Source organism: Exophiala aquamarina (genome assembly GCF_000709125.1).
Source record: "Exophiala aquamarina CBS 119918 chromosome Unknown aczIA-supercont1.4, whole genome shotgun sequence".
NCBI lineage: Eukaryota > Fungi > Ascomycota > Eurotiomycetes > Chaetothyriales > Herpotrichiellaceae > Exophiala > Exophiala aquamarina.
In genome coordinates this window covers 1,439,259-1,465,350 of record NW_013550584.1, presented here as the reverse complement: position 1 = coordinate 1,465,350, position 26,092 = coordinate 1,439,259, and the positions used below count along the sequence as shown (strand labels likewise).

Genomic DNA, 26,092 nt, shown 5'->3' with positions numbered 1-26,092 from the left:
TTTGATGTTGTCTATATCTGCGTGCCCCCTCTAGGAGACCACACCGTCCAACCCTCTTTGTAAGGAAATGTGGACCAATTTTGCCGAACTCTGCCCATCCCTCTACAATCTAGCCTCTGACCTACGCACTAAAAACACGCGGTCGGCCCGTCCACCTCGTCATTTGGAATATTTAGCGGTGACTCAGGGAAGACCGAGGTCCATCATCACCAAATAGCATCTCTGTCCAAATTCCATGGGGCTATAAAGTAGCCCAACACAAAGTCCGATAGATCTTAAGCTCTTAGCACTGGTGCAGGATTCTGATACTTTCAACAATATCGGTCGAGCTCTTAGAATGAAAGATCTCATCACAGTGGCCTTCGGGCACAATCCAGCATGCTTATGCCAGATCTATCCCCTCTTAGAGGCTTAGGTGTTGTGTACCATGTTATTGCGTCGAACAGCCGAGAAAACACCTGGCGCGTATCGCGGTGACCGGCGTCCGTCAAACCATGTAATGCACCTTTCTGACACTTCCCCAGTCCCCGCCAAGTATCTGACGCCACTCCACATTCTTGTCTGACACTTCTCCACCCTCTGACGCCTCCACCGCTCTCCGCTTTGATCTGGGCTGTTGTGGTGACACCTCTCGTGTCAGAAAGTTGCATTAGCATCGCCCGAAGAGGCACAATTTACGAAGTTTTTCCCTCAATCTTTCCCACCTGGTCGTTTTTGGAAAGCCTGGCTACTACTTGCAAACCACCACCCGTAGCACTGTCATGTTACATCTGCTTCGTATCTGGCTCTCAGCGTGAGGTGAAGCCCACTGTGATGGCATCACGATCATCAACTCGATGCAGAGTGTCAGGGACTTGTTTTGCCAAGCTCGAGTAGACAGCGGACAACTGGGCAGTCATTACAGGCCCGATCGGAATGAGCATTCTGACTTTGTGATTGATACTGGTGGCCAGTGGCATGGAGCCTTGGGTCAGGATATTTCGCGCCGGACAGACGCATATTCTAGAAAACACATTTCTCACATCAAGTATTTCCAGCTGGCAGTAGCGCAACTGTGAGTCGTGCAATTAAGTATGTGAAATACTAGTATTTAGCTCTGCCACATCATCTCTGTGTGTTGATCAGGATGTTGGAAACGCCCCCGTCACTGAGACTGTGTGAGACTTCATCAACCAACCTCCAGCGACAAGGACCAGAGCGTGCTTCGCACGCCGTTAAATCGACCAAAATTCATCAAGCATGAGTTCCTCTTCAATTATCTCGGAGCCTCCCAGGGTGCTTTTCATCGATGTGTTTGGCACCGTGGTGAACTGGCGTCTAACTGTCACCCAAACCCTACAGAAACGAGCCTCAGAAGTCCTCCAATCCTCCACTGCCCAACTCTCCCCCACTCTGCGAAAAAGAGCATCGACCACGGATTGGGCCGCATTCACCCAAAAGTGGAGAGAGGCTTACTATCACTTCTGTGTGACCTATGACCCTGCGAAAGTCAACGGCAGTCCAGGTGGCTACAAGACCATTGACCAGCACCACCGCGAGAGCCTTTCCGACAACCTGGAGACTTTCAACCTGACCGGTCTCTGGTCAAAGGAGGAGCTAGATGAGCTGGCCATGGTATGGCATTACCTAGCACCATGGCCCGATTCCCCGCGTGGCCTTGAACTTCTGACGCAGAAATTCATCACCTCGAGTCTGAGCAACGGCAACGTGAGCCTCTTACAAGACCTAGCCACAACCGGTAACTTGTTGTTTACACACATTCTCTCAAGCGAAATGTTCAAAGCATATAAGCCGAATCCGCTAGTCTACAATGGCGCGGCGCAGCGACTTGGAGTACCGGCAAACCAATGCGCGCTTGTGGCGGCGCATTTGGCTGATTTGGAAGGCGCCCGCCAGTGCCAGTTTCGGACGATTTATATTGATCGGGAGAATGAGGAAGGGTGGAGCGCGGAGGATAAAGAAAAGGCGAGAGACTGGGTAGATCTGTGGGTGGATGGGTGTCTGCAGAACGAAGAAGACGGGTTTGTGGAGCTCGCGAGGCTGCTTGGAATTATGATCCACCAAAGCGAGAGGTGAATGTGTCTGTGGACCTGAGCGTGTAACACGTAGTGAACGGCCCCATGGTTCGGCCTGCCCAATGAAGAAGCACACAGAATGCGGTGCCCTGGAGATAGTCTGGTATAATCTGGTGCACGCCCTGGGCAATGTCTACATGATACCACTTCTACTACATACGCGCTTGTCGATTGAATTGAATTTGACTTACTGCCGATCAAGCGTTGCCTTGGTTCTTTTTCATTCTGTCTAGACAAGTCTACCGCAATGCTGAATCTTTCTGGCCGGCTCCCAATTACCATGAGTCCTGACCGGTGGAGGCATTCCTAGAAATATGTATTATCCAGTAGGGCTACTCAGCGCAGATAGCTCCTTTTTTCGAAAGCTTTAATTCTTCGATACCAAGCGTGCGCTGACCCAGTCCACCACGGCCATCTCGTAGTCGACTGTCCTGGACAGCTGAGTGAGTGCAGCGAAGGCATGCGGTAGTCCACGGTAGACGTTGAGCTGAACGGGGACGCCTGCCCGCTTGAGGGCTTCGAAATAGGCGAGACCTTGGTCGCGCAGAGGATCCAAGCCTTCATTGAATTAGTCAGTTCTTTCTTAAGGGAACGAGACACGGTTGAGCTAATACCAGCCACTTGAACCAGCGCAGGAGGTAACCGTTCGAACGATTTCGCAAGCAGCGGACTGTGCCATGTGTTTTCAGTCACATTCGGAACGTACTGATCTACATCTAGGACATCAGCCTCAGTTTGGCCGTTGAGACACATTTTGCCAGCCTTATAGCGTTTATACTCACTCCAGAACCATCTTGTTCTTTCTGCGTTGAGTATGGGAGAATCACGATTCTCCTCAAAACTCGTGTATTTGTATCTGTGTGTTGGGAATAAATCAGGATGACATGTGGCCGGAATGTTGAGCACTTGTCCAATGATGCCTGTCACCTCTTCATCTCTTGCATGGAGGGCGAGAGCGGCTGCCTTTGTCGATGCTCAGCACAATTCAGGCAGAGAATGCACGATCAACCAGAAACTCCTACCAGATTTGCCCCCGCAGACGAGCCACCAAGAACGACACGTCCAGGATCGATCCTCAGTCTGTCAGCATTCTTCAGTGCCTAGGAAAAAAAGGACAATTTCCGCTGTCAGCTTCTTCGACGACTGTTACAGAAGACATTACTGGAGTATTCAATACCCAAGTCAAAACGTCCCACGAATCGTTAAAGGCGAAGGGGAAAGGAAATTCTGGCGCCCTGTCAATCCCGATCAATCCACAGATCCACGCAGCGTTGATCGCACAACATACATCCGATAATCCACCGACACGACTCGACATCGGTTCCTGACACAATTTAATCGCACCATAGTCTCCTCAATATTGTGAGATCCAAACACCCATCTGCCCCCATGGGTCACGAACATGAGTGGCAAAATTTCATTGCCAGCGTCCTCCGGTGAATAGGTTTGTACTTCCACTTTGGCGCCATCAGAAACGGTGACCAGCTCTACATTAACCTCTATATGTAACAAGTCGGGCACATATGGCGCATATGATGGAGCCGGGGTCCTGTAGAGGACTTTGGCTTCGTCCAGGTGAAGTCTCCATGGCTTGTCGAAAAACTGTTCGACAATGGGCATCAAGGGTGGAAACTCAGGGTCGAAGTCGAGCTTGCGTTCTGAACTCATTGCAAAGGTTATCAAGAAATACTAACAGGTAGTGCTCAGTGCAGCAGTGGTATCTATTACACTCCAAAAGAGAGATTGGACTACAAAAGCGGCTCAGGGGAGGAGACGACTTTTAGGCCCTGGATACGTACGGACCAATGCCTGGATGCGGAGATCTTCTTGTCCAACAGTCCCTTGAGCAGGATGGTCAAGAGATGGGTTCACAGTGTGTCAATTCCTTATGCGCATCCAGGTCGATTGACATCTACTTAAGCGTACAAGATGACAGGTAGCTATTTGCTCTTGGCACGATGGTCAGCACGATGCCGAGATGATTTTCTGACTTGCAAGCACCAATGCGAGGTCAGAATTCTTCCATCAAGAGCTTAGAGCCTCCAATACATGAGGCCTTCCTTGGATCTACCGGTATTGATCAAAACCGGATTCATATTTCGTACGACGAGGTCAGTGGCTCGCATTTTCTTCTGCACGACTCCTTATCCAATCGGTTGTGCGTATTATTAAAATTTTCATTTGCTCAGGATCGGTATCAAGCTGCTCCAGGCCAGCCAGTACCGGGACCTTGAGGCCTCTGCGTACAGCAGGTCTCCCTAACATCTGAGCCTGCCGGGATTTGACGTGTGGCCATTCATTGACATCCAATCCGGAAAACCCTGTGTTACATGTGAGCACAAGCTAAGATCACTATATCCGCTCGTAGGCCATTTACCCATGATGTGTACCCAGGGAAAGATTGTAATGTCAGCAATGGTGCATCTATCGCCAACTACATACTGCTTTCCGGATTCTTGCAAGTGCTTGTCAAGCACGAGGTAGAGTCGACGAGTTTTATTACGACATCTGTCCTTCGAGTATTGCTCTGGCTGGGAGGAGGGCAGATAGCGAAGGAAATGGTTGACTTGACCTTACATAGGGCCTATTCCGGCCATGTGGAAGAAAAGCTGACGTTTTGGAGAGTCCACGTCAGAACGTCCATACCCTGGAAAGAGGGCAGAAAGCCAAATGTTCAACTCGCCCAACATTTGGTCTGATAATATTCCCTGGTGTCTCTGGGATATGATAGTGTATTCTCCGTGTCACACCTCTCCACCAGATTCTCCATGATACTTGCGGATTCGAAAAAGTGGACGAAGTGCCGTCTTCCAGTGTGTCGACTAAAGCCGGTATCCGACCATTTGGATTGATAGCCAGGAGCCAAGCTTCTTTGTTTTCCATGGCCGACATGCCAACAACAATCACTTTGTAGGGCACCCAAGCTCCTCGACTGTAATTGAAACTTTGGGACCATGGGGTGACATTGCTGTGTACAAGATAATCCCCTGTTCCTCGAGCATCTTGGAAACGGCTCCCTCTTTAGTCACCACTTCGATTCTAAGTGGTAGGATAGGAATCAACTTTTTTTCGGCTCTATAGAAGTGGTTTCCGGGTGTATGTAAGTGGTAGCACACTTTAAGTGCTGCTGAATCACACCATCCTGGAAACTGTCTTGAAGTCAAAGCGGAAAGTGTTTATGGAAGGAGATCTTCAGTGACGGAGCGGACGGCTCTTGTGTTAGGTCCTCATGGTCAATGTCCACTAGCTCTACTGTGACGAGGCTGGCGCCATAGCTGGCAATGTACATGGTTGCAAATGCCCAGGAATCAAAATATGGCCCTAAACCTGCCGACCTTCATGAAGATCAAGACTGAAAGTCGAGAGCTTTCATCCTGAAATTTGAAATTAGCACTTTCTAGGGGCTATCGAAAGCTTACGAAGCTGAGGACGAGCAGTGCCAAGATGTTATCCTTAGCTTATAGGTCTTCCTTGGCCTTGGAACCAGACCTTTGGGCCTCAATCCAAAGACTGGTCCTTTAAAGCCTTGTCCCTGGCCCTGGAAGACTTGAGCCTGCACACAACATGAGCATATCCATAATCCCATCATGGATCAATCGGTAAGTTCTAGCTGAGCATACGATGAGAAAACATCCACTACTTGTGATCCTACGACAGAGTTTCGCATTGTTCAAGCTTAGGCCGACTCGATGTGACGAGCACCAGTCTCATCTGCGACCGCTGTTCTTTTTGTTTTTAAGTCTTCTGCATGGACTTGCTCGAGTTGTGATTTCACGATATTGTCGAGTTCTTTATCCTCCGTGATCGCCTTTCCATCCTTGGTGATATGCACCACAACTTCGTCACCAAAAAGCGCAGCCAGTTCTTCCATGGGCAGATCTTTAGTTTCTTGGATGAAAAAGTAGACAATTACGAAGCAGATAACACATAGGCCCATATATAATAGATACATGTGCCAACCGCTATACCACAAATCTCAGCACATTGAACTATGAAGAGAGCAAGGGGAAACAAACATGTTTTTGAATGCAAGGGCACTCGGTGTTGTGTACGTGAGCGAAGCCACGAAGTAGGAACAAAGACCAAGGCTGATGCCCTTTGCTCGATACGCTATTGGCCATATCTCAGCGATCCAAATGATGGTCGGAGCGTCCACGCACTGATAGGTGACGATGAACATCAGGAGGAAGAGAAGGCAAGCAGCAAGACCACCGCGGTCGTTGCTGCCAAGGTACCTATTCTGAAGCAGGGATTCGCTCAGCAGAAGGACTGCCATAAGCGGATAGCCGACAACTAGCTACAGTCAATTTCACAAGTCACTCAACTGGTGGGCAAACTACGACTTACCAAGCATGATCCTCCTTCCAACTCTATCGACGATGGAGATGGCGAGAGCAACACCTAGAGTGCCAATCGTGGTCCAAACACCTGCAAGGCATGTTGGCTTGGGACCATAGATAGAGTAGAGTTGGGGTTTGCTAATCCTTACCGTACATAACCAAGGGTAGGACTCCCTCAAGACCTAGTCCGGAGAATATCAGCGGTAGATAGGCACTGATGCCAATAACCTAGAATTTCCTTGTCAGATTTGGAGTGTTCTGAATGGAAACGAACACGTACTCCTGTTGAGACCGACGCCCATCTGCGAGTAAAGTTAGTAGTTGGCGACCAGGAAGCGTCAGACGAAGTACATACGTCGCGAAGATTACCAGCAGAGCTCGCTTCCTGAGCGTCGGTTTTTTGAATAACTGAACAAATCCGCCACCATTCTCTTTGTCATGCTCGACTTGCAGCACAATCTGGGTAAACTCTGCGTTTGCTGCACGAGCTTCGGGGTCGTTTGGGTCATGGTGCAGTCGGCGAAGGACGCTCCAAGCCTGTTCTTTGCGACCATTCCAAATGAGGTATCGTGGTGTTTCTTGATACACTTAGTAAAGACTGGCCGCACCTGAAGCCAATATTCCTACCTGGTATTGTCAGCAACGCAATCAGCATCAAGAGTGGTGAAGCGCATGCAAGAGCCAGGGGAACACGCCACTGTACTGTCTGATTTGCGTAATAGGTTCCTACGGCAATCCATGCGCAGCTGTAGACATTATCAGTCGTTACCAGTGTCCCGCATAATCTTCACTTACACAGAGAACCCCGTGCCGAAGCTCAGCACAGTCACGCCGGTGACCAAACCTCTCTGTCGAGGAGCCGCAATTTCGGAAAGATAAAGTGGGACCAGTGCGAGCAGCATACCCAGCCCAAAGCCTTGCGTGATGCGGACCACAATAAGCATGGCGATATGAACGGAGCCTGCAGCAAGAGCACCGCCAATCAGAGAACACAGCGATGCGGTTGCGAGAGCCATCCTCCGGCCATAGCGGTCAGCAATAGGAGGTTGTGCCAGACTGCCAAATGCTGCTCCGGCCGTGAACAAGGCATTTACAGCCCCAATAATGTTGGCAGCGTACTGTTTAAATTCATTAGTCTGGTTTCTCCTGATGCGCTGTTAATAAGGGGCAAATTCACCGTGCTAGCAGGGTCGAGTTTGAAGTAGCTATAAAAGCCTGGTTGACCCACCGCAGTCACGAAAACTGAGAATCCGAATCCATAGGTGAAGCCACCCAATCCCAAGACTGTGAGTACGTAAAGATTGTACAGACGAACTCCAGCCATTCTAGTCTATCCGCTCTGATTTTCGTGGTGAAGAAAGAAAGAGCAGTGTCCCTTTGAAAGGGAACAGCGCAGGAGCAACTCCGACTACATATTATATGTATTCATTTTAGCCGCCTTGTCGGTATGAAAAGACTATTGAATAATAGTGTCGAAAAGCGATGACTGGAGGGGTCTAGATTTTTTGACTGTCGATACCAAGCAATTGCTTGGTTGCCAACCTTCTAACCTATTCTGATCTTTCTGACCAGTGGCAGCTTCGGCCTTTCTGACGCACTAGCCGTTCTGACTTTTTCTGACCCTAACCATATTTAGCTAGTTGGTTGGTATATAACCCGCATTTTTGATACTCATAGGAAAACTTCAGCGGGGCCTTCCTGGGGTAGTATCACTCGCGGTTCTAAAGGCTAGACCATTGTCTGCACTGTAGAACCCGGCAGAATGTCCCCATTCATGTCAGAACCCGGTAACTGGGAATATCTCGAATAATACATCGTCTGCTAGAACAGGTCCGGATTCTTGTTGTACGAGAAGCAAGTGGGCCGCGGACCGCGGACAGTCTACAATCTTGCATAGACAGACATCTGTGGCCTTCTAACCAACACCATGCAATCTTCATTACCAACAGCTGACAAATCCTCCCAGACCTTTGCGTGTTAAATTGCGAGTGAGCCTATCAACTACATAGTCTCGTCAGTTGTTGTCGGACATTTGAATCAGAAAGAAGCATCACATAGCACAAGATCTGTTGTGACCTGTCATGTCTAATATCGTTCTTATCACAGGTGCCAGCCGTGGCCTGGGAAATGGCCTCCTCAAAAGATATCTCAAACTTCCTAACCACACCGTCATCGCGGCCAACCGCAACCCTGACCATCTCACCTCCAAAGAGCTCTTAAAGCTCCCTACTGCAGATAGCAGCAGACTGATCATAATCAAGATAGATGGTCGCATCTGGCAGGATGCCTTCACTGCTGTCGAAACACTCAAAACCCACGGCATTCAACATCTTGACATTGTCATTGCCAATGCTGGCGTGGCTTATTGCTACCCCACAGTTGCAGAGCTGAGAGAGATTGACTTCGCTGCCCATATGGAGACCAACGCATATGGCGTGGTTTCATTGTATCAGGCTGTACGTCCGCTTTTGCAGAAGTCGACTAGGGAACCCATCTTTGTACCTATGGGGACCACTGCCAGCAGTCTAACGTGAGTAAGGAGTATATGCTGCCTGCTGGGAATATTGTTGACAGAATTTGCCGATTAAATATATTTAGTGCTCGACTTCCGTTCCCTAACGCTGCTTATGGACCGTCCAAGGCGGCGGCTGCCTGGTTGACTATTCAGATCAACGACGAGGATAAATGGCTACATACGTTTGCACTGGTGCCAGGCTGGGTGCACACCGATATGGGGGATTGTGGAGCGGCGGCCTTCAACGTCGATGCAGAAACAGTGAAAGCATTAATGATCGATGTAGACACATCCTGCAACGGCATAATGCAGGTGCTATCTACGACAACTAAGGCTGAGCACGGCGGAAAGTTGGTGGTGTACGATGGAACCACACTTTCTTGGTGAAGTCCTATACTTTTTCAACTATGTTAAATACGGATAGATATAGTTACAGTATTAAGAAGTGTCAGGAATGCCTCGAGGGCCTCCTGGCAAGCATATAGCTAATAGGTCCGAGATATCCTCGTATTTTCGTGCGAGATTCTAGACTTTTTGAGCGGTCCTCAAAGGCTTACGGGCCTATTGCCTGACAAAATGGCTCGCGGGTTGCCGAGCCCAGCCTGTTGCGCAGCCTAGCCAAGAGGTTGATTTGCGCCCATTCCTAGGCAGGAATCCCCGATCGATCACGCAGTCTCTCTTGCAAGTTACCAATTGCCGGTATACACTTGCCCGTAGATCATCTACTCCACTTGTCGACGTTCATCTCCTCAGGCCTGACCTGACCCTCAGAGTTAGGTGGTTTCGGCCAATGTCGAGGGTTACGCTCCTAATATGACGAGATTCCAGTTGAGATTCCTGTTAAGGATCCCGAAATTCGGATTTTAGACGTGCAGCGGCTTACTCTTGAGACTGTTAAGGGGTGATCACAGAGCGATCAGCATATTCCTCTTCCACGAGCCCATACTGTTCTGTCGATGCTGGCATCGGTCTTGCTGACGGCGTTTGAATTGAAGCCATCCCAAAGAAAATTGCTTTTACCGTAACTCAGATATTGTTCAATACATTAATTACATAGCTAAATGGCATCGATATTTCGTCTTTTCGATTTCTGGTCGCAGCCAATGCAAGGTAGCCCATATGCAGCTCACCGTCTGATTCCCTAGGCAATCCCAGTAGTCACATATGTGACAGGCGTTCGGTGGCTAAGTATTCGATCTTACTAGTCGATGCAAAGAGGTTTACGGATAATATATATTATAAAGGTCAACTATAACATCACAATCGACCATAGGATGTGGAGAACAGGGCTTCCCGTTCGCTCAGCCGTACTTAAGCCACATGCCGGTCAGTTAGTACTGAAGTGGGTGACCATTTGGGAATCCTGGCTGTTGATTGTTTTTGTTTTTTGGGAGCTCTTTATGTCTCCCTCGGAAATACTCTATATATTGGTGGAATCTATGTTGATAAAACCCAGACCTGTGACCAGTCTGCCACGATGTCTCGTTCTTTAGCTGCAAGCCTTGAGCTGCAGTGACTGCGTGGACATCGGAGATTGGCTTGGGCCATCATTGGGACGCCTACCTCGGGAGATTTGCGGACGACACGAGTTTTGCCTGGAATAAACAGGCACTGTGGTCTTTGGTACTGGGTCTGAAGTACAGCAGCTGTTAGCAGCAGATTGTTTTGCGGGACAATGCAAACTCCTCAGGCAACCAGGGCCCGAAATACGAAGAACCAACCGGTATCAATAGCCTCACTAGTGTTGTAGCATCAATGTGAAAAGACAAGTTTTGACCTGCCTACCTTGGGCTGGGGAATGGCAAAAAACATTATATTTACTATCTTGTCAGAGCAGCGTTGGCAAGTCTTGGATCAGGATAGGATCAAGTTATCGATATTGAGATTACTCGGATCATGATCCAGATTATAACCCACTTAGTAATATCGCTTTCGCCTTGGCAGCAGGATGAGAAGGAGTAGAATCGAAACTCTAAAGGCCAAAGATACGATCTGATTGTCACTGCCGATCAGTCCGATGTTGTGGACAGCTTCTGGATGCGCGCCATCCCGCAGACAGCCTGTTCCGACAACGACAGCCTCGACAACATCAAGCGAATTGTGCATTACAACGGCTCGACAACCACGCCGACCACCACCGGCTATAGCTATATCGATACTTGCACGGATGAGGTTGTCGCCAACCTTGTTCCCGTTATTTCCAAGACCGTCAACACGTCGTTGTGGGACAACAACGAGCTCTTCACTCTGGGCAGAGGCAGTGACAATCTGTTCCGTTGGTACATAAACGGCAGGTTGATGGATGTGGAATGGGAGAGCCCAACTCTCTTACAAGTGTACAACAACAACACCAATTTTATGAGCTCGAGCGGTGTTATCGAGCTGCGAACGCCAATGAATGGGCATACGTTATTTTCGAAACCACGCTGCCTATTGACCCCCCCCATTCACCTTGACGGTCATGATTTCTTTGTTCTGGCGCATGGCACCGGTACTTACGACGCCGATCCCACGACGTTGAACCCTAACCCTCCAACAACAGATACAGCAATGCTACCTGCTTCGAGTCTGGCAATCCTGGCACCTGGCTTATGCACTGCCACATTGGATGGCATACTTCAGAAGGATTTGCCATTCAGTCCCTGGAACGGTACGACGAAGTTCGAGACTTGATCAATTATGACTCGATGGATTCGGCTTTGCAATGCCTGGGAGACCTACGCAGAAGAAATTTAATCGAGGCTGAGGATTCGGCTGTTTAAGGCGTTCGCCGCATGGTACCTTGGGAGCGGTGGAACTAGGATTCTGGACACTCGATGGTGCTATGAACTTAAGGAGTCCCTTCAAATAGCAAAGCAGAGAGCAATACGGTGAGACATTTCTGAAGACTGGAAGGTTCCCAATTAGAGTGCCCTGAAGTGGAGGGGGGGGGGGGGGGGGGGGGGCTATAGCCTCTCACGAGCGTGTTTCGCAGTCGCACGAGGGTGTCCCAATAGGACAACCTGTGGTTTCTTTTGCCGTTGTGGAGTCTTGGAAGACTAGGACGACATTGTAAGCATATGATGGAAGTAGACTAAATTATTACTTTTGAGAAATACATGTCGATTTATAGTACTATTTCCCGGAACTTTTGCAGGTAAAAGGACACAAAGATACGCAGCGTGAGGCAAAGCAACATTGGAAATCTGGATGCTTTGCAAGTATAGCGACTGACAAGGTCAAAGCATGGCAGTTGCCAGGTACAAGTTACGAGTATGCCATGGTTTCGTGTTCAGAGCCCGTAGCCTCGTTTTGGATCCCCGTTAAAGATTGAATTCTTGGAATCGGATCCGACTTCCTCGCTCCTGGCGGTCATCAGGGTGAGCAGAATGAGCAAAAGCGGCCTATGGTTATGTAGAGCATGAGGGCGGCCCAGCGTCAAGATCCCAGTGTTGAAATACTAGAGTCTCAAGTCTATCAAATCCCATTTACAATACGCTGCATGATGCAAACACTACCAACACTGATTTGAGCATGGATGCACCGACCTTAGCTCTAACAAGGCGGCTGTTTTCGTGGTACTCTTAGAGGGTCGCTGGTTTCGATCATGGTACTGTCATCATCTCACAATATGAAGAAGCGTTCCGGGACTTCTCATGCCGAGGACGACATCTTTTCCAAGCTTTTGAAAAACGGCTGAGGCGTAGTTTTAGAGGTTTTCACCATTGGCAAATCGAGAGAGTATAATTCTGACGTGATTTTGGAGGACGCGCCTTGGGGGATTATTAATAGGAATAGCGGGAATGTTATCGATTATTATATGCTCCTGATTTCCATAAGGTAAGTATAATACACGTATTGGGGGGGCGAACGTAATCAGTGTGAGAGTCGAAGAGGAGTAATCAGGACGAATGATTAGATATGAACTCTAAGCAGATCGTTCCTTTATCAACCTCCCCTGGCAGTTACTCTAACTAGCCCCTAAATTTGCGGGGTAAGCTTCACGATGTGATACCACACCAGTTTTGAAACCCCAATTTCATCATTCTCTTCCAAAGAACGACGCAGACCAGAGGTCAACGGACACCATGGACTCTGTTTTGCTTTCTCCATTTGCACGAATCTCCACGACGAAATTTGGACGGGGATGTCGAACAAATTACCACGGGAAAAGCAAGGTTGTTCCTGCCAGGCAAGATACTATAGGTTCAATATGTGAAAATTTGTCATGGGGCCCTTCAAGGCTGTCGATAGATGCTCACATATAATGGCAAAGTTACATCGTTGAGGATTCAAGTAAGTGAATACTGGAACTTGCTTCCTCTCAAATTGCAGAAGTAATAAGTATCTTAACTTATGGGTTTCAACAGGCTTTTCTGACCTGGTCAACCAGATCACCCACTCTTTGCGGCATGCTCAAGAATGGGCTATGGCTCGCACCACAACGCTCGACATGAACCTGAACACCTTCTTTTATTAATCTCTGATCATCATCTCCTGAACAAAAGGAGGTAACCCTCGATCGCCTTCACAAATCAAATACCAAATCCTACCACTCATCTCCCTCCACGATACCGATGCTATTGGACTTAACTGAGCCGTGATCGGATGCACCACTTGTTCTTTGATCCCATGTTCTTGTTCACTCGGTGAGAGGTCACTATAAAAGTGCATCGCCGGGTCCTCAACTCTAATAAGCCCTGTCGATTCGTCTGGAGTCAACCATGGCGGCAATTTCCCGCCAAAGATGCCTGCAAGCGATTCCCCTTCGAAAGGAATAAGGGCTGACATGTATACCATCGCGACAATACCTCCATCGTCAGGCTTTGCAGGATTTGCCATCAGTCCCGACAGGGCACCGGTCCCTACTACTCCACTATACGAATGCATGAGAACGATGACAGATTTTTGCTTCGCAACTAGACCCGTAGCCACATGTCTGATATGCGCCAAGTCGTCCCCGAGTGTCTTGTTAGGTAGATTGGCGTTGTTGCACGTCGGATGCATTGGTAAAGCGACCTCAAATCCTCGTTGTTCAAGATTCTTCTCCAGCAAGCGGTAATGACTAGGTACGTGCCATGCGCCATGGACTATCAAAACTGTAGGATTATTTGAAAACATTTCGAGAGAAGGTACTGACGGAGGAAGGTGTATGTGGATTGACACTCCTGAAACAATAAGATATTGAGGGAAGCATGCTTTACACTCTTTATATCGTTATATGCATTCTATATCAACACAAAGACCCAGACTTCGAATAGGATCCATCCCAATGCACTGATCAACTTATGATTTGATTCTTCACGTGTTAGTTTCTTCGGAATCTAGCGGATGTAAGACATAATAGTTTGTTATAGTAGTGAATGCGTGGCTCAGATGTGAAAGTATTTATAGAAGCGTATTGAATTTGTGTGTTATGGCTGGCTGCATCGCCAGGATCCTAGCAGGAAGTACAGATATCTTAATGGCCAATGACGGCATTTTAGTAAGAAGTGGCCTCCAACCATAAGCTGGGAATAGAAGGACTATCCAGAGAGTGGTTCCACAATTGTTCAACGTATTTTTGCTCAACTTTTCTTGGTAAAAATTCTCTCTGTAACCCAATACCAAGATCAAGATCCTTGAACATCAACAAGGTAGGGATGATTAGTCTTGTTGACAAGCAATCGGTATTGGGCTAGAATCGGACCTAGCAGTTTTAGAGACAGCTAAATTAGAGAAAATACACTTATTAACATAGCTCTGTTGCTGGCTTTTAAATAAACAGTTTACTTCTCAGCAACAAGCAACATTACAGATACTATTAACCTAGTCATTTCCAATTCGAATAAAAATGGCGTCTTCCTTAAAGCGTGTTCTCATCATTGGAGGTACGGGCGCTCAAAGTTTCGCCGTTGTACAAGCTTTGATCGAGGAGCATTACACTGTTCGAGTCTTCTCTCGGAATCCAGACAGTCTATACGTCAAAGCTACCTTTGCCAATCTTCCTCAAGTTGAATTCGTGAAGGGCTCGTTCCTTGACTTCGATACTGTTGAGCAAGCGCTGCAAGACTGTTATGGTGTCTATTTCAATACCGATGGCATTATCGTCAAGGAGTCGATGAGCTTTGGGCTGCGCCACGGAAGTTGGGATACACCATGGGAATTGGGATACAGCACAGAAGTTGTCACCCTTTAAATATCGTACAGACAAGTCCAACTACTTCAACATCGGCTGCATAAAGGCATTGGGCCACTAAGAATTGGGCTCACATGGACGATATCTGAACTTCATTTGACATCACTATATCAGTGGACGGCTAGAAGTTCTGACGATCTTATGGGGACCGAACCGAAGGATGAACGAAAGGTAGTTATTCTACGAGCATTACGGAGCAGAGGTTCTATGCTAGAATCAGTTGCGCCATACCCCGTGTGGTCCACCTCGAATTCTTCGGCAGCTTTGATCGCGACTGTTAGATGCTCTGTCATCTATATGGTGCTTCAGTGCGCTCTTTGTAGAGCCAAACTCATTTTGAATGGTCGAACACCGTTATTCGTGAAGCTTACAGTGTGCGTGTCTAAATCTACAAAATCTTTCCATACTCAGCCGCATATACGGCTCTTTCAGCCTCAATTTGGGGCCATTTGGACTGATTTTACCGTATAAATTAGACCTTCTCGGTACTGGCGGAGCTGACGGTGGCATGCTCACTTTTCAAAAAAAATCTAACAAGAGATTATTACATTTATAATCAAATTGTCGAAAAGACCTGAAAAGTATCCAGCGTTGACACGAAGACATTGTCAATAACGAGTTCCCTCTGTCATGTCCGTCGAAACCACGCAGAACATCGCTTCTTCAATCGGGGTTTAAACACCTCAGTATTACGCATTCTAGACGCATGGAAACAATGCAATCGTGGAAAGAAAGGAATGGCTGGTCTGGCAGAGGGGCTATTACGTGGAAATTCGTCCGGCTCCCTACAGTCCCACCTCCAACGGGTGGATCCACATTCCCATTCCGACGCCTGTTATCATGGGAGGGAAACGTATGAAGCCAAGAATTGCGAGCCTGCGATTTGAATCCGGACCCGATACCGAAATTGATGCCGTGAGAATGCTGGATACCGAAAAGATAGTATTTAATAAGGAAGGCTTGGAACTGCGCAGTACACGTAGCAAGTTCCAGAGTGAGCATTTGAAGATCGAAAACCCGGCCGGAGCAATTTACGGCCTTGAACTCCATCTCGTTGTGAAATTTAATGGGAAAGATGGATTCCTGAGGCTCTCAGCTGCGGGCATTGATTTTACCGAGTGATTTCTGTCGACTGATTGCCTGTATCAAGCAACCAAGCAACCCAATCTTTCTTCCTTGACCTCTACATTAGTGCTCGACCCTACTTGCTCGACAGTAGCTACGGCCTTCTTGTCGGGCAAAACTCTCCATTATTTTCAGCAACACCAAGGGGGAGCCTATACTGGGCCTTAGCGGCGTGATAGATAGGGGATGAGCATAGTTCTGAAACAAGAGAAGGACTGAGCATAGACTGGGTAGGGGTAGATATGGAAGTAGGTAGAGTCTAGTAACAGGGTATATAGGCCTCTCTTATGCCACTACTTCAGATAGAGAGCTAGAGACCTTCTTTAATAGTAATTTAACGTCTAACACAGTAGCCAAAAGAGAAACTAGATAGATACTCCTTAATTGCACGCAGCTGAAGTATGTACGACTAGACGAAAAGAGGGAGTGGTTTTTCTGCCTAGAAACAATACATACTAGTAAAAGAGTGACGTAATAACCTTTCTCGCCCTCTGTGAGTACGTAGAACAGCTTTTGCAGTAGGCTAGGAAAATAGATTCACGCCTTCACGCTGTGTCTGGTGTAAGTGCGGGCGCTAGTACTAGTAGCGACTGTTAAGTAGACTACTATCGTCCTGGCAACGGGAGTTTGGCTACTGTAGTCGCTATGTAGACAGGCCAGGAAACTAAGTGAATCTACCAAGGTGCGTACACGGAACAGCGGTAGTGTAGTGCGGAGAGTAAACACTCAGTGTTTACTAGAGAGGTTCAAATCCTCTACCTTACAGAGATAGGTTTAGCAAGCGAAGCGAGTGCCGTCGTAACACCTTCCTTTCTACACTTCCTACGCCCGTTAGAGAGGGTGTTCGCTCAGCTAGTAACAGCCCTTCACCTATACCACGCCATTTCACAGTGCGGTTTGAAAAATCTGCGTTGTGTGTGGGTGCCAAGAACTTCCAAGATTGTAAAGGAACACCGCTCGTGGCCTATCTGGAGGACGCCCTGGCTGTACAGGGCTTCTACCAAAGAGGCAGGTTCACCTACCTCAACACAATCGCAGGCTATACGCCCGCGAGTTAGAACTCCTCTATATAGAGGGGAGCACAAATGAGTTTCACAATCCCAGCAAGAGATTGGATAGTTGCTACGGTGACTAGCCTATAACACTATCCTGAGTGCTCAGGCAAGAAGTCCTAGCCAGGTGGAAGGTTAAGCTCCCCCAGACAACCGGCCTTCAAGCACACTTTCCTATATTGTTATGCATGGCGCTATGTTGTCTAGGCAACCTAGGGGGTTAATTAGCAGGGAAAGAGCCAGAAGGTAGGTTTTTTCATCCCTAGAGGGTTTTTCCTGGATGGCAATAGACCTAATATCTAACTATATAGGTTAACTACTACTGGTTTGTATAAAGAGTGTAGGAAGGAATGAAAGGAAAGTATATATAGATGCGCGTGGTATTGAATTAGCTCTGACTGTTGGAGCAGAGATGGGAGCAAGTCCCCTATATATAGAGATATCTCCTGTTGGAGGAGATGTTGCTATCTGCCTTGGGTGCGCCTTGCGGTGCACTTTTGTAAAACTTGGGTGGTGAAGTAGAATAGTAGAGCAACGTAGTGGGGGCCGAATACCAACACTCCTATTCCTTATTCCTGGCAAGGCGTCAGTACCCCATTGCATGTATTACCACATCCCCAAGGGCTTGTCCAGAATCTGAAACTTCTGAGTTTATCGAACTCGGGTCCAAGGTTATGATTGCTTGTATGACTCCTGACTCCCCACGCCGTGCTCATAGTTAGAAGTCCTGAAGAGCGAAAACCAATATGATCTGGGGCGGTTGACCCAAAGCCTGATCCGTCATAGTCCTGAACGAGAACGTCGTATTCAATGGTATCAGTGGGCCGCAAGGCGATGACAGGTCCAACACGGCCACAGGGTTCAATAACGTCGGCCAGGTTCAAAAAGTTACTGTTGGAATACGGACCGTATACCTGCTGGAAGATTGTACCGCCATTCTTTTGGATCCGAAAAACAAACATTAAGTCGTTCTCACCTTGGAACGGGCCCTCGGATTCGTAAGTGAGGAGACTTTGTAATTGAACCTTCCTTGGCCCCACAAATTCTATCCTTGCCTCATTCAGTATGTTCACCAGAGTACCGTGCTCAAACTCCATATATATTTGGCCGATTGTGGTCGCTATCGCCGCACTTACTGGCATTCCCATTTCGTCATACCATCCAAGATAATGATGCTGTGGGAAATCTTTGCCAGAAATCCACTGTGGCTCTAGACCGCTGTCGGGAGCATATGTAAGATCATTTATGACGTTATCGACTGGGTGGATGAAAAGCACTTTCTGGACGTTCGAGTACCCATATGCATCTATGATGTATTCAAGATCTGGAAACCCGTATTGGGAAGGTCCTTCGTTGCTGAGATATTTGTTAAGCACCGGTCCATTACTAACGCCTGCGACGTGTAGACCACCGGTAGTATTTGTAGCGAAGAACATGCCGTTTTCAAAAACTTGCTGCTTGCCCCAGAGAGCATTCTCCCATTCCTTGATCGGATTTCCCCATTTTTCTGAGCCTCCAGTTCGGTTGTACTCATCCTGAATCTCGTCCATGATCGAAATTTGGGCTGTGACTAGAATTGCCATATAGCCTATCATTAGGCCTAGGGTAGAGATTTGCATTTTCCCGAAGGATTAAATGAAGTCAATGGTAACAAGTAATAATAGAATAGAATATAACGATGAGTGTTAAAGGAAGATCTTCTCATTAGAACTCACCTATTTATATACGAGAGGAATACTTTTAATGAAGTTCAAATGTTCATATTTTGAAGCTACAGTTCGCTGCAAAGTTTTGTAGCCAATCAGCTTTGCCAGTCAGCCTCGCCCAGAACAGCTGATAGACGGAGGGAGGGGCATAAATCAAGTCCAACTTTTATAACGAGAGACGAGGAGCTAGTGAATACTAGGTACGGAGCACATGTGCAGGAGGCATTCTCACCGCTTGATTCTCGACAGTTCGTTTAAGCTCAATGATCAGATGTCAAGTTCTTTCGGTGAGTCTTTCGACTTGTCCACTGATGCAGATACGGCTCAGCTTGAAGACTATCTTCCGTCAGGATGATGACAAAAGTCTCAAATTTCGTAACCTCGTAAATTTCCATCAATCGTTTCTAAAAGGCTGAGAGCCAGTAGACAATAATAGAAATGATGATGACCAATGTTTTGGCGGCTCGGCATGCACAAAGTCACAGGAGCTGAAAATTTCCTATGACCTGAATGCTTCATACTCCAGCTGAGACATAAGAACACGGACGAAAATGATCATTGGTAGTTTCAATGCTGCTATGGGCATGCAGGGGTCTGAAGATGCAGTCATGGCGCGTAAAGATCTACACAGCGAAGACTCCAAAATAATTGCCAACCCAACCCCAAAGGTACTGTAAGAGAATACGTTTTAGTTGGTCGGTTCTACTACAGCTAATAGACGAATGACATTGCTCTCCACGACTTGTCTACAAACACTAACGAACGTTGTTAAATATGGCCCCCCACCCTCCCCCCAGTCATGTTGCTAGCTGCAGATTTACGCGTTGAAGGTCTCAGGGCGGTGCCTAAGGCTGTTGAAGGTATATCTTAAAATATAAGATTAGAGGTCTAATTGGCTGTTAGTTCTACCCGCGCCTCTGAAGCTGCATTCCGCATGATTGTTTAGTAGCTCGCATGAAAAGCCTACAATTCTCATAGTTCCAGGTTCCTTCTGCCCCGTTGTTCTCTATCCCAGAGTGATCGGCTACCTGAAGCCGATGGCTATGAAGTTGAATTTGCCCATTATCCTTCAATTGGGCGTCGCGACCCGCTTCCACTAGCCACCATGGATGGCGATGCAGCATACGTAAGCTGTGTTGTGGAGAGACTGGCAGACGCAGGAAGTCGATATTCATGGTCTCCCATTCCTATGGCGCTATCCCCGGGACTGTGGGCAGCAAGAACTTTTCCAAGAAGGAAAGAACAGCAGCCAGCAACCCTGGAGGTATTTACATGTCCAGTATGGCACGTCACTGGTGGCAAGAATAGGGGAGAGTCTGGTGGATCTGATGGGTTTTGAGGTCACACTTTTCATTGTGCATGAGGTGAGTCTCCCCAAGCATGCTCGTCGCCATTTTCTCAGCAACTGGTGAGTCTGGAAAGACGGCTACATGGCCCGGTAAATACACGGCTCAGCAAAGATCCCTTATAGTGACGTGCCCGAATCAGAGGGACTGGAATGCGTGAAGTTAACAGCGCAATCTCCTTTACCAGAAAAGCGACGTTTGAAGGCTACAAAAATTTCGCAATATCATACCTGATATGCATGGAGGATAAATGTGTGTTTCCAGAGCTGCAACAGCGCATAGTCAACATATTAGTCAATGAAGCTGGCGTGGATGTTGATGTCCACAAGATGCAATCAGGTCACTGCCCGAGTATAAGTAGAACAAAGAACGTTGGTTTCCTCATTAGGAGACTTGTGCGAGAGGGTGTTTGATGCCGCAGCTCGACGTTGTATTATAAGAATTAAGATATGCGTTCAGTTGACCATTTCCTATACGTTTCTACTGTCTCTCTCCCACAGTTCCTTTATCTTCCACCTTCATATCCGAGTTTCTGTTAGCTAAACACGAACAGCGGCATACGGCTAAGGTCGCATTGATACAGGTTTCAGATCTTTATTACCGTTAATATAGTATCACCTTATAGTTTATATAGCAGAAAGTACAAGAAATGGCGGTAAACTTCCATTCGTGCTTAAGTACTGTGTATTGGTGGATAGAAGAGGGGATAAAGAGGGAGAAGGATCGTGGCTCCTAGAGATCAATCACCTAGTAAATTCTATATAAACTAGAATAGAGACTATAGAGTGGCAAGAGATAGAGATCTCAATCATCATCCGCGTTGACTCGCTTAGGTTGCTAAGTATAGATCAAAGAGAGCCAAACCAAACCCTGGCTGACTCGCATTGAGATTAGCCGAAATAAGGGTAAACCATACGTATTGTAACCGTACAAGACAAAGTCTTAGTCTCCTTGAGCATGAGATGTTGTTTCCATCATTCGACTCGAAGGAACACTCATCTCATCTGAGACAACTAATAGTATCTGAGAACTATGTATCTATCTATCATATCATATAATGCTGTCACTATTTATTGCCTCCTCAGTCTTCAACAATCTGATAAACCAATTTTTCGGCGCTCACTTTGTTGTTCTTCAAATCTTCCAAACCTTGCAATACCCCATTCAGACCACCCTCCCTCACCGTACACTTGTGAGGTTTCAGCTGCCCTTTAGCAAGAAGCCTCTCCGTCAGCTCCATAAATTTCGTGCCCCATTCGAAATCTTCCCTAACAGCGGGCCACTCAGTGCATCCGGATCGAAAGTCCTCTCCCCAAATAGTGTACAAGTTGGTCCCGATGCTCTCAACTTCGTCTCTGGGGCTGCAATTCCCTAAAAAGGATGCATACTTACAGCTTTTGGAACCCGAAGAGAGCGCTTTTGCGCAAATTTGAGCTGATGCTTCGGTGCTAATGATATCCCAAACTAGAAGCAGGCGATCGTTCGTATAACCACGAATTTTCAACCCCACATCGGCATCGTTATAGTCGAAAACCTCATCAGCCCCTAGTGCTTTGACATACTCTGAGCTCCTTGGTGAGCATGTTGTGAGAACTGTATACCCAGACCTGCTTGTGTCATCAGCTATGTATGGTGACCTCCTGGCGTGATGACCTACAGCTTAGCATATTGAATACCGAGAGCTCCAGTTGCGGTTGCTCCACCATATATCAACACGAAGGACTTCTCCTTGGCCGGTGCATCCGGCAAATTCATCACCAATCCCTTCTGATACAATCCCTGCATGACCGTTCCTACCCCAAGTGGTAGAGTTGCAGCCTCTTCAAAACCCATGCTCCCAGGAATCTTTATCAAGAGATCCCCTTTTGCCACTATATATTCTGCAAATGCCCCATCTTGGGGTTCTACACAGTTCCCTCCGTGCGCTACTCCCGCCACACGATCGCCCCTGGACAGGTCTTTTCTAACGCCTTCACCGATTTCAACAACTTGACCAGCAAAATCGCAACCAATCAAGCATCCATCGTCCACTAAGTTGTATTCAAGATGCTTCCAGTCTGTCGGGTTGAGAGCAACCGCCGCGACCTTGATGAGCACGAAACCATCGCGAAGAGCAGGAACGGAGCGATCTTCGACGAGGGTTGCTTTCCTTCCATGGACTGCTATTGCTTTCATGGTGATCGCAGAGGATGAGCTCTTGAAGCACTAGTGGTGGGTGGAGCCCTGGTAGATTGTACTTGAGTGGTGAGTGGAAGTAGCTCAATCTCAAGGTACTTTTCGTTTTAAGACGTCTTGAAGGGATGTCAGTACCTTTCCCTGGATGACAAATGCTGACTGCCTGACTACCTCGAACGTGAAAATTGTGCAGAATGGATCGAGCACATTGAGGATGAGGAGTTGCCTGCGTTTTCCATTGTCAGACACCATACATTCATAGGCGCTACGCACGAGGCGAGAGGCTCGAGGCTCATTAGGAAGTGCCGAACCGATTTCTCAGACTTTCCATCTCTATGCTGAGTTGCGGTTCCTTCCGGTGGTCTAGGTGAAGATCTCGGTCATTTCCGTGTGCAATCACGTGCCAGGAAGGAGTGTGTCTATCACAACAGTGTGCAACACGAGGCTTGTTCCCTCCTCCTATTTCATTGCTTCGTTTTATCCGTCTGTTGTCTATCGATTCAAACACCCACGGTCATCAAGGTCTCCTTCCTCAATATGATTGCCAAATCCAAGGTTACAATGGACGACCCAAACGTCAAGACAGTCCACTGCAGTGGTAGTCCTTTTGAGATCGGCTTGACCCACGGGAGCGCCGCTTCGACTGAAATTCATCATAATGTTGCAACTTACACCTATTTCTTTGGAGAGACAGCTAAGATTACGTGGGACGAAGCACGTCGGCGAGCTGTCCAGCGATTTCTTCCCACAATTGAGAGGCAATGGCCTGAGATTGTCGAAGAGATGAGAGGTATTGCAGAAGGAGCCGGACGTGGATTGACATTAGCGGACATTGTTACGCTCAATGTCCGTACGGAGATTGCTTTTACAAACTACACTGATGGATGCACGTCCGTCGGCCAGATAGCTCAAGATGGCAAGATGTTCCTTGCACAGAACTGGGACATGATTCCAGAGTTACAGAAGGGCATGGTGTTCCTTCACATCCAGCCGGCAGGGTCTGATATCGCAATCAGGTTCCTAGGTGAGGCTGGGATTGTTGGTAAAATCGGCATGAACAGTGCAGGCTTCGGATTCTGCATGAATGCACTCCGATCCGGGGCCCTCAACCAGAACGGCATGCCTGTTCACATTATGTCACGGCGTCTACTCCAGTACGCCTCTAGCTTCAGCAGCGCTGTTGCGATCATCGAAGAATTCGGGCTGGCCAGTTCAATCAACTACTTACTGGCTGACAGAAGTGGCAATTTTGCTGATCTCGAATGCTCCCCTCTTGGCGTCTTCACGATCTCTCCGCAAGGTGGCTACGTGGCTCATGCAAACCATTTCTACGGACCAGGCCGGCCGGTGAAGCTAGTTGACCATCCTGCTTCGGATTCATTCAAGCGATTAGCACGAATGCAAGAACTGACGGAAAGAGATCTGGATCTCGCATTACCAACGACATTTGAGTCCCTGAGGGCAAGGCTCTCAGATGAGCAAGGAAGCCCTCCAGCAATCTGCAGGAGCGTTCCTCCTGGTGCGGTTGGAATTGACCGCATCATAACGTTGGGAACTATTCTGATGGATTTGACAAGCTGCACGGGTAGAGTGGTAATCGGAAGGCCTTGCGAAGACCTTCCTGTCGTAGATTGGTCGTTCTAACCTAGCCAGAAATTCGATGAATAATTTTGTGCGAACATTTGCGAGATAGTGCTTCAGGATCGAGTGTTCGAAGATGGACTTGATCCAATTCGAGTTGCTCCTCTACTCGGTGGATCCATCAGAGGCTAGGTGTCAGGTCCTAGTATCCAGACAGTGTAGATATCGATCAGGTAGCCCTCCAATTCTACAGCTACCAAGTTTGATTGGTAATGGATCAAGTTGCGATGCCGACGCTGCACAAAAAAGGGGCTGTTTGATGTCATCGCCTTTCGCCTAGCGTCTTTGCCTTGACGAAGGCGAATGCCGTAAACGACTGGTGCAGGGAGCCACCGAGGAGGTTCAACGATAGCATCGAGGATTCCCCGCACTTCTAAAGTGGGGTCAGCGGGGCTTCCCTAGCGTGTGTGCCTTGTCAAAGGTTACCTCCGTTAAGTCCAGCTTTCGACCCGTCACTCTCTGGTACACTGTGGCAAAGCCCCAGGCCCTGGTCCTTCCATATCGCAGATGAATGTGATTATCGATACATATGAGATTGCGTTTGTGTGCGTGTGATCAATTTCGTCTTCTGTGTGTGTGGCATTTATGAATTGATGAATACTGCACAAATCGAGTTGATGCGGATTCATGACTAAGAAGTGCGAAGCCCACGAAGCATCGAGTACCCGAGATCGCTCCATGCTAACGCTGTGTTTTTCGCATGCTGTGGACTGATTCGAAATCCTCCTAGGGGAAGCGTGAGGCCTTTGAGGACATTCGTACCTGTGGTCAATCATTACAAAGCAGCATCACAGGTCTTTTAAAGCAACGCCTTGACGCTTGGAGTTCTCGTTCAACCGCCCTCTCTTGAATCATCCATCATGTCAACAAACGACGCATCAACCGCCGGGGGCTCGACTGTGACGATGGATGATGGAGTAAAGTTACATGTGAAGATACTGGGGGATGGCGACGGATCAGCTTCCAGGCCTCTGCTCATTTCACTTCACGGCGCACCAGGTCTATCAACTCATCTAGAACCAACAGCTTCGTACACTTTTCTATCGAGCGTTTATCGAGTGTTGGTGTATGACGGTCGGGGAAGTGGCGCCTCCGACCACGTTGGACCATATAGTCATGAACGTTGGATCAATGACATTGAAAACCTCAGGTAAACCGAACGATCAGAGTTGCCAGTCTCGTGGCTTATATCAATTCCAGGAAATTTTACGGTGCAGAAAAATTTGTGCTTGCTGGAGCCTCCTACGGAGCATTTATTGCCCTCGACTACGCCATCAAACATGGGGACAGACTGGACGGGCTGATTCTTCGAGGGGCTTGGGCAAACGGCAAGGTTGGCCCAATGGCTGTCTTGTCGAAGATTTTGACGTCCGACAAGGTGCAGGTTGATGCTGCTCGTCAAGTCCGTCTGTGGTCTGGAACGTTACTCAATGACCAGGATTTCGAAGATGCCATCATGGAACTGCTTCCTTTCTACGCACCACCTCCAAATCCAAACATTCCTGACGACCAAGATATTCCAGAGTCGACAGAGTTCCAAGGGACGGTGAAGTATCACTCGTCCACCCAAAATTATGCTTTTAACGTGAATATGCCACGATTTGACGTACGAGATCAGCTCAAAACAATAAAGGTAAGCCGAATGAGCGAATATCCAGATTGTTACGGCGATATCTCTAACAGATCATCAAGGCTCCGACGTTCCTCGTCGTTGGACGACATGACAATGTGACACCTGTGGAGGCCAGTCAAGACATTGCTAGTAAGATCCCACGTGCAACATTGGAGATCTTCGAATATTCAGGCCATAGTCCGCCGTCAGATGAACCAAAGAAATTCGAGGCGAGTCTTGCAAACTGGTTGAAGGCTGAGGGATTACCTTCTACAGATTGAGGGTGGCATTGAGGCTCAATAGCTCCAGACTGACTGAAATCAATGCTTGCTCCAACTCATAATGTTT

The 26,092-nt window shown here is 47.8% G+C and overlaps 12 protein-coding genes across 12 annotated transcripts; 7 read left to right on the top strand and 5 right to left on the bottom strand.

Moving 5' to 3' along the window:
* Window positions 1–1,239: 1,239 nt before the first annotated feature.
* Window positions 1,240–2,076, top strand: A1O9_05644 (uncharacterized protein; the record flags this gene model as incomplete). Its single annotated transcript, XM_013404861.1, has 1 exon — window positions 1,240–2,076. The coding sequence occupies one exon, from the start codon at window positions 1,240–1,242 to the stop codon at window positions 2,074–2,076; it is 837 nt and encodes a 278-aa protein (XP_013260315.1).
* Window positions 2,077–2,442: 366 nt separating this feature from the next.
* On the bottom strand, window positions 2,443–2,828 carry A1O9_05643 (uncharacterized protein; the record flags this gene model as incomplete). The annotated part of the gene is made up of 2 exons (XM_013404860.1): window positions 2,443–2,633; window positions 2,690–2,828. 2 exons carry the CDS (start codon window positions 2,826–2,828, stop codon window positions 2,443–2,445), a joined length of 330 nt encoding a protein of 109 aa, XP_013260314.1.
* A 1,359-nt stretch (window positions 2,829–4,187) lies between these two features.
* On the bottom strand, window positions 4,188–5,059 carry A1O9_05642 (uncharacterized protein). Its single transcript, XM_013404859.1, has 3 exons — window positions 4,764–5,059; window positions 4,453–4,722; window positions 4,188–4,396 (listed from the first exon to the last, which is right to left on the bottom strand). The coding sequence occupies exons 1-2, from the start codon at window positions 5,029–5,031 to the stop codon at window positions 4,649–4,651; spliced, it is 342 nt and encodes a 113-aa protein (XP_013260313.1). The 5' UTR covers window positions 5,032–5,059; the 3' UTR covers window positions 4,188–4,396; window positions 4,453–4,648.
* A 692-nt stretch (window positions 5,060–5,751) lies between these two features.
* On the bottom strand, window positions 5,752–7,739 carry A1O9_05641 (uncharacterized protein; the record flags this gene model as incomplete). Its single annotated transcript, XM_013404858.1, has 7 exons — window positions 5,752–6,037; window positions 6,092–6,368; window positions 6,423–6,597; window positions 6,767–6,993; window positions 7,043–7,161; window positions 7,211–7,533; window positions 7,593–7,739. The coding sequence occupies 7 exons, from the start codon at window positions 7,737–7,739 to the stop codon at window positions 5,752–5,754; spliced, it is 1,554 nt and encodes a 517-aa protein (XP_013260312.1).
* Window positions 7,740–8,496: 757 nt separating this feature from the next.
* Window positions 8,497–9,317, top strand: A1O9_05640 (uncharacterized protein; the record flags this gene model as incomplete). The annotated part of the gene is made up of 2 exons (XM_013404857.1): window positions 8,497–8,945; window positions 9,014–9,317. The coding sequence occupies 2 exons, from the start codon at window positions 8,497–8,499 to the stop codon at window positions 9,315–9,317; spliced, it is 753 nt and encodes a 250-aa protein (XP_013260311.1).
* A 1,650-nt stretch (window positions 9,318–10,967) lies between these two features.
* On the top strand, window positions 10,968–11,603 carry A1O9_05638 (uncharacterized protein; the record flags this gene model as incomplete). The annotated part of the gene is made up of 1 exon (XM_013404856.1): window positions 10,968–11,603. One exon carries the CDS (start codon window positions 10,968–10,970, stop codon window positions 11,601–11,603), a length of 636 nt encoding a protein of 211 aa, XP_013260310.1.
* A 1,782-nt stretch (window positions 11,604–13,385) lies between these two features.
* A1O9_05637 (uncharacterized protein) lies at window positions 13,386–14,030 on the bottom strand (the record flags this gene model as incomplete). Its single annotated transcript, XM_013404855.1, has 1 exon — window positions 13,386–14,030. The coding sequence occupies one exon, from the start codon at window positions 14,028–14,030 to the stop codon at window positions 13,386–13,388; it is 645 nt and encodes a 214-aa protein (XP_013260309.1).
* Window positions 14,031–14,742: 712 nt separating this feature from the next.
* On the top strand, window positions 14,743–15,087 carry A1O9_05636 (uncharacterized protein; the record flags this gene model as incomplete). The annotated part of the gene is made up of 1 exon (XM_013404854.1): window positions 14,743–15,087. The coding sequence occupies one exon, from the start codon at window positions 14,743–14,745 to the stop codon at window positions 15,085–15,087; it is 345 nt and encodes a 114-aa protein (XP_013260308.1).
* Window positions 15,088–19,911: 4,824 nt separating this feature from the next.
* Window positions 19,912–20,720, top strand: A1O9_05635 (uncharacterized protein; the record flags this gene model as incomplete). Its single annotated transcript, XM_013404853.1, has 2 exons — window positions 19,912–20,356; window positions 20,461–20,720. Coding segments are annotated over exons 1-2 (318 nt in total), but the record flags the coding sequence as incomplete, so codon positions are not given.
* Window positions 20,721–21,397: 677 nt separating this feature from the next.
* On the bottom strand, window positions 21,398–22,491 carry A1O9_05634 (uncharacterized protein; the record flags this gene model as incomplete). The annotated part of the gene is made up of 2 exons (XM_013404852.1): window positions 21,398–21,923; window positions 21,974–22,491. 2 exons carry the CDS (start codon window positions 22,489–22,491, stop codon window positions 21,398–21,400), a joined length of 1,044 nt encoding a protein of 347 aa, XP_013260306.1.
* Window positions 22,492–23,028: 537 nt separating this feature from the next.
* A1O9_05633 (uncharacterized protein) lies at window positions 23,029–24,135 on the top strand (the record flags this gene model as incomplete). Its single annotated transcript, XM_013404851.1, has 1 exon — window positions 23,029–24,135. The coding sequence occupies one exon, from the start codon at window positions 23,029–23,031 to the stop codon at window positions 24,133–24,135; it is 1,107 nt and encodes a 368-aa protein (XP_013260305.1).
* An 857-nt stretch (window positions 24,136–24,992) lies between these two features.
* On the top strand, window positions 24,993–26,025 carry A1O9_05632 (uncharacterized protein; the record flags this gene model as incomplete). Its single annotated transcript, XM_013404850.1, has 3 exons — window positions 24,993–25,282; window positions 25,333–25,765; window positions 25,816–26,025. The coding sequence occupies 3 exons, from the start codon at window positions 24,993–24,995 to the stop codon at window positions 26,023–26,025; spliced, it is 933 nt and encodes a 310-aa protein (XP_013260304.1).
* Between the last annotated feature and the right edge of the window lie 67 nt (window positions 26,026–26,092).

Bases quoted from the DNA above. Each gene is read 5' to 3' on its own strand.
- A1O9_05642 (XM_013404859.1), bottom strand. From the start codon at position 5,031: ATGGTCCCAAAGTTTCAATTACAGTCGAGGAGCTTGGGTGCCCTACAA. The intron at 4,723-4,763 runs GTTGGGCGAGTT...CCCTCTTTCCAG, and splicing joins GGAATATTATCAGACCAAAT to GGTATGGACGTTCTGACGTG.